Here is a 6713-nt window from a genome sequence, read left to right as displayed (position 1 = left end):
CAGATTATACGCGTTTCGTATCTGCCAGAATGCCATTTCTCAGTGTAGACACCAGCATTTGGTGAGCAGTACAGCCATAACAAAAGCTGCTCTCCGCACACAGTCCAGATAACACATCAGTAGCAGCAAGAGGGTCAACATTCCTCTACAGCCAGTCCATAAAACCTTCGGTGTTCCCTAGAACTTCACGAGACAAAAGGCTACTTGTTGCAGAGTAATTCTCACTATCAGACACAAAATAAAACTTACATAAGCACATGACAAATAAGTATGATTTACTGAAGGAATCTTTACGAAATATGGAATGTTTTTATTGCAGCCTAAATGGCAATGTGGTTTCTTAGAAGCTATATTTTCACTGAATTCTAAAACTTTACTGACAAACAGCGTACGCCAGAGACTATTACTTTACATAATCTGTATTGTTTACAAGGGAGTTGGCAGTTATTTATATTATAATTTTTTTGGTGTCAATAAGTATACTGTAGGTTACTATGAAAATTGTGACAGGGTGGAGTGTGTCAAAATGATACAAATTCCTCAAATTTTATTAAAAAAATTTATTCTGTGTTCAATGATCATGACAAAATATTTACAACACAGCACCTTCGCATGCACGACAAATCTTGCACCACAACTCTCATTTGAGCCATACACAATACTACTGGAATAACCAAATATCATATACAAAACTGTATGATACACAGGTTTCCCAGTGGCAGAAAGTCAAGTCAATGAGTCAATTATAATGAAGCATTCAAGGTGAACTAAAACCCAGCATCATTGCTTTAAAATCCAAGAACTGTCTTTTGCAGTTACAATGTCCCGCCGACATTTACCACAGTAAGGTTAATTTACATTTCTTAATTCCACTTCAAATACTAAAGCACTGTTCGGTGGAATAACTGGCGGTGAACCTTTGGCACCATACCTGAAAAATCCAGCAGTTTTATTAGAAGTTGAATTTATGCCAGTAGTACTTATTAAAGTCTAAAATTCCTTTATTTGCAATGAGAAAACATGAATATTAGTAATTTGAGTTCCAAACCATAAAAAATGCTTCAAGCTGGATCTGTACAGCTAATTTCTCAGCTTATAACCAAACATGAGGTGGTCTAAAAACTTGAGACTTTGTTCTACAAACAGCCTTATGGCAACACAATGACCACCTTACACAGTAACTGTTTTACACTTGTCTCCAGCTACGGTTCAGAAACGATGATTTTGATATAAGAAATGAACGTGGAAGACCACCAAAAAAGTTTGAATACGCCGAATTGCAAGCAATATTAGATGAACATGATACTTTGAGTCAGAAGCAAATGGCAGCAATACTAAATGTTGCACAACAAAATTTCTGACCATTTGAAAGCTATGGGAAAGATCCAAAAGTGTGGAAAATGGGTGCCACATAAATTGAATGAAAGACAGATGGAAAACCGAAACAACATTGTCAAATTTTGCTTCAAAGACATGAAAGAAAATCAATTTTTCATCGAATTGTTACTGGCGATGAAAAATGGATTTATTTTAAGAATCCTAAACAGGAAAAGTCGTGGGTTAATCCAGTACAACCATCAACATCAACTGCAAAATCAGATCGATTCCGCAAGAAAACAATGATCTGTGTTTGGTGGGATCAGAAACGTGTGGTGTATCATAAGCTTCTAAAACCCGGTGAAACTGAATACTAATCGCTACAGACAACAAATGATCAATTTGAACTCTGCATTGATCGAAAAAAGACCAGAATGGGCCAGAAGACATGGCAAAGTAATTTTTTTACACGACAATACACCTGCACACAAAGCAAAACTGGTTCAGGATACAATAAAAACACTTGGCTGGGAGCTGCTACCCCACCTGCCATATTCACCAAACTTGGCCCCTTCCGACTACCATTTGTTTTCATCAATGGGACACGCATTGGATGAGGAACACCGATTCTTACGAAGAAGTCGAAAAGTATAGAAAGCGATGGTTAGTACTTTGAATAAAATGTTTTTACTTTTCAATTTAAAATTAGTGTTTCACTGGGGGGAAAAAAAAAAAAAAAAAAAAAAAAAAAAAAAAAAAAACCACCGCTCATTTCATGCCGGTACACCCGGTAAATTTTGCATGAAACTCAAGAAAACCTTTATGGAGACACATCAAATTATGCACGAAGTCTATAGTGATGAGTGCTTAAGCTGTACTCGGTGTTACGAATGGTTCACACAGTTAAATGGCAGACAGAAGTTAAAGATGATCCTAGTTCAGGATTCCCTTTGACATTTACCAATGATAGTAACATCAGGAATGTTAAGGAAATTGTGTGTGCCAATCCAAGAGAGACTGTAGAAGAAATTGCAGATGGATGTAACACTTGTGTTGCATCATGTCATGAATTCTTTACACATCATCTTGGAATACATTATGTTGCTGCCAACATTCCATGGCTCATGAGTCAAGCCTAGAAAAACCTTTGCCTCAATCTGTGAAGAGCTTTTGGACTGCGCAAATGAGAACGAGGTGTTCTTTAAGAGAATCATAACTGGTGGTGGTGATGCTGAGACCAACGTTCAAGCTTCACAATTGGTTGGAAAATGTTCTCCAAGATAAAAAAATGCTCGTTGGGTCAAGTCAGAAGGAAACAGGCTGAAATGTGGCAAGACAATTCATGGGTCTTGCATTACGATAACACACCCTCACATTCATGCAAGTTGGTGTGCGACGAAAGCACAAAAAATGGAATCACTGTGCTGCCTCATCCTAAGTACTCTCCAGACCTCGCCTCTATAGACTTCAATTTTCAAAGTTGAAAAGACTGTTGAAAGGATGAAGATTTGCAATGATATACTATATAAAAAATTCGCAGATAGCACTTCCTGCCATATAACAAGAGGCATACCAAGACTGCTTCTGGGGCTATGTCGCACATGTAACACTGTTCATGTCAAACTGACATATAGCAACATTGTATGAGGTTACATGTTCATAAAATAGTTTTTGGAAGATATTGGTGGTAGTCGCCACTTTAGGGAATAGTTTTAAAAGTTCGTCACACATAAAACTGCACAAACACCTAACATTTTGTTGCAAAGCCATTTAAAAAAAAAAAAAAATTGCTGTATACATCTGGAAGTAAAACATACGAACCATTCACCAATCCACGAGGTGAGACATACAACCATGCGAGTATGAACTGTAGAAGGGTTGATAATGGTGCGATGTAAAACTGAACTTAACCATGTGGTTCTTACACCCTTCAATTCCTCACACTGTTTGACAATGTATAGATAATGAGACACCACTCCATATTACAGTAATAATGCTATCAAAAGTATTGCACAATATTCACGAATCGAACTAACAAAACTGAATTATAATCAAGGTGAAAACAAGGAACCCCTCCAGTGCAGGGTCGCAAAAGGCATTCGACACCCCACATGTTTATCCTGCAACCACAATATTGGATGCTAATGGTTTAGTCAACGAGTAACATACACAGCAGGGGGAGCAATGGCAACAACTTACAAAGCAAGCATTGCATTATACCTACAACAAAAGTTGCCAAAGTTGGCATTTCATGAGAAAGGAACCCCAAGGAATTTCAGAGTACGAAAGAAGTGGCAGATGAAATATTATCATTTCTGCAAGATGAGTCAGTGGAATGTGTGGCGTCATACACACTCGCCTGTGTGGACAATTTACATTAGGAGTACAATGACAATATGTGTTGAACAAGTGAAAATGATACGAACAGCAGCTGTCAGGCCACGTAGTTCATCATCCTTTTTGGACCTGGAGTCACAAATCCTCTCTTCAGTGAAAAGTAATAAAGGGCATTCACTGTCCAAGGAAAGGGCACTGAACACATGGAAGATCATCTGCAGCATAGTAGAAAACAATTATGAGGACAAAGTACATGTTTTACAAAACCTGGCGTTTGCGTGTTTCAAAGATGATCAATGGAATTTACAGGATATGCACGATAGTCATCTACTATATTATGCATATAGAATCATGTGCATCACAGATTACAGGTATTTTAAGGGAAGCAGCAGATGGTTGCATAGCTTCAAGCAGTGCTGCAGAATTGGAAGACTTAACATAACAAATTTACAAAGTGTTATCTTGACAATGCACAGCAAACTGCAAAATCGGCCCAAAAATTTGTAGATGAGGTAAACGTATCCCATTGTTCACTAAGTAATTTGTTTTCAACACCGACCAATCAGGATTTGAAAAGGAAATGCACATGAAAGGAACCTGGAAATTAGCAGTTTCAAGAGTTGTATCAAGATCAACTAACATCAATGGTGTAACCGTTTGCATACGACTATGCCAACTGTTAATCGGGATGGTAAATTGACTGGGAAGTTATTTATTTTACTGTATTGGAGGTTCTCTGCCCCTGCGATTCTTTCTAGTGCGAGAGATCTTGCAAGGACAGCAGGGAATATTTACATCACAGCAAGCAGAATGGGAAAAATGCGTGTAACAGAACTACAGCTGTAGTATGAGCACTACTTTTAGCCAACAGTTGGTCAAAATAACTTTTCTCTGTCTAGATTTCTGGTCTGCGTATAAAAATTAATTTTGAGCAAACTATCCCTCCTGAAAAGTGTGTGACATTGCAATCCGTATCACCTGGAACAACTGGACAAATTCAACATCTTGATATTTTCATTATTAATATCAATATTTATTTGTTGAATGTTCTCTCTCAATTTACTGCTAAAATTTCTCAGATCAGTCATTTCAAACAAATTTTAGGCAATACCTTCATTAAAATAAACACAAAGCAATAAATTACATTTACTTAACTGAATTAAAAAAAAAATAATTTCAGCTTTTGTTTAAAAATATGAAATAGCTTATATAAAAAATACTGGAAGTAGCTATTAAAAGTACATACGCCATATGAGGGGGAATAATAAGTTTCCTCTTTCCTCCAACTTTCATTCCTGTAACTCCAATGTCCCATCCTTTTATTACTTCACCTTTTCCTAACCTAAATTTGAATCCAGGTCCTTGTACGGTTTCATCAAACTTCTTGTTATTTTGCTTCAAACGACCTGTGTAATACACAGTAACCTGGAAAACAAAATATTCATTTCCTAAAGTACAGAACATGAACCTTGTAAAATCATCATTACCTAATCCTAAATTTCTGTTAAATAATGGTAAGTTTAAAACTAAAGACAAGTCTTGGACACAGCAACACATATTCTATCTGACAGCCGTAAAGCCATTTGGAGATGATCCCAGTTCTCCCAGTCTGCTTGGAAAGACGGTTTTCAATGATTTCATATCCACCCAATGTGTGTGTCAACTGCACAACATCCACATAAAAAATTACGTAGTTCTCATATCAATATATATTTGTAATTTATCACCACATCTTGTACTAGGAAACTTTACCAGCATTCATGTCACATACGCAAATTTAAAGAATGTGTGTGGTCTTCAAAGGGAGTAATGCAGAATTCAGGCCTTTAGAGTAGCACAGATAAGCAGCTTCGAGCTGTCTGTGCCTGTGGCTCCCAATTTTTGTGCAAACACAGACAGACATTGTGTGTTCTACCTGCTGCAGCAGACTGCTAGTAAGGGACACTTTCACACAACAGAAAGACAAGGTACAACACCAGCCATGAAGATAGATAGTGAAGGATGCACCACAATCAGTTCTATTTCTTCAGGATTTTAATATCCTCTAAAGGAAGAAACACATTTGTACTTTTAATAGGAACATCATCAATCCATTTTAACTGCAGTACATCCAAACTTTTCACACTAAAATTCTCCAAACTATAGGTTTAAATACCACCTGTCTACCTCAACACAACAAAAAGTACACTTTAATGTGTTTCAGCCTAAATGATTAGTTCTGGCTAAAACAGCACAAGAAATTATTTTTGAATAAAGGTGGTGGGGCTAAATGTGAATGAAGTGGTAGAATTAGTTGTCTATTTTACAGCAAATTATATCCAAATGAATAACTTTATGAAATGAGAAAGCTTATTACATTGATCACTAAAAGTGAAAGAACCCTCAAGGTGAGCTTCACGTAAGATTATGTATGGAGCTTTCAGTCAGTAAAATGGCTTAACATATGAGAAACACTAAGTTCATTCTGACAGACAGAAAGAGGCCAGTAATCTGTGTATATATGTTTATGCTCTACAAACCACTGTTAAGTGCATGGCAGATGGTGTATCCCATTGTACCAGTTATTAGGGTTTCTTCCCACTCCATTCACATATGAAGCATGGGAAGAGTGATTTCGAAGTGCCTCTGGGCAGGCTGTAATTAAGCTTATCTTCTCCTGACACTCCCTACATAAATGACAAATGGTGGTGGTGGTGGTGGTGGTGGTGAGGGTGGGGGGGGTTGTAGCATATCCACAGATCCTCATTTAAAGCTCGTTCTTGAAACTTGACAAGAAGGCTTTCTCGGGATACTTTACGTCTGCGTTCATGAATCTACCACTTCAATTTCTTCAGCATCTCTGTAAATCTCTCATGGGCCAAACAAACCTGTGACCATTCGTGCTGGCCTTCTCTGTACATATTCAATACTGCCATTTAGTCCTATTTGGTATGGGTCCCACATGCTTGAGCAATATTTTAGAATGAGTCAAGTGATTTGTAAGCAATCTCCTTTTTAGACTGATTGGTATTCCCCAGTACTCTACCAATGAACCAAAGTCTACCACCAACTTTACCACA

At 37.4% G+C, this 6713-nt stretch overlaps 1 protein-coding gene across 1 annotated transcript in view; it reads right to left on the bottom strand.

The window, feature by feature from the left end:
- Positions 1-540: 540 nt before the first annotated feature.
- LOC126412242 (46 kDa FK506-binding nuclear protein) overlaps positions 541-6713 on the bottom strand; it is an 84268-nt gene continuing 78095 nt past the window's right edge. Inside the window, exons 8-9 of the mRNA XM_050081734.1 lie at positions 4901-5079; positions 541-931 (exon numbers count right to left, since the gene is read on the bottom strand). Of these exons, the coding sequence (XP_049937691.1) occupies positions 850-931; positions 4901-5079 (261 nt within the window). The 3' untranslated portion in view covers positions 541-849. The remainder of the gene's footprint in view (positions 932-4900; positions 5080-6713) is intronic.

The sequence above is a fragment of the Schistocerca serialis genome, chromosome 7 (assembly GCF_023864345.2).
Source record: "Schistocerca serialis cubense isolate TAMUIC-IGC-003099 chromosome 7, iqSchSeri2.2, whole genome shotgun sequence".
NCBI classification, from domain to species: domain Eukaryota; kingdom Metazoa; phylum Arthropoda; class Insecta; order Orthoptera; family Acrididae; genus Schistocerca; species Schistocerca serialis.
This window is presented reverse-complemented; position numbering and strand designations above follow the sequence as displayed.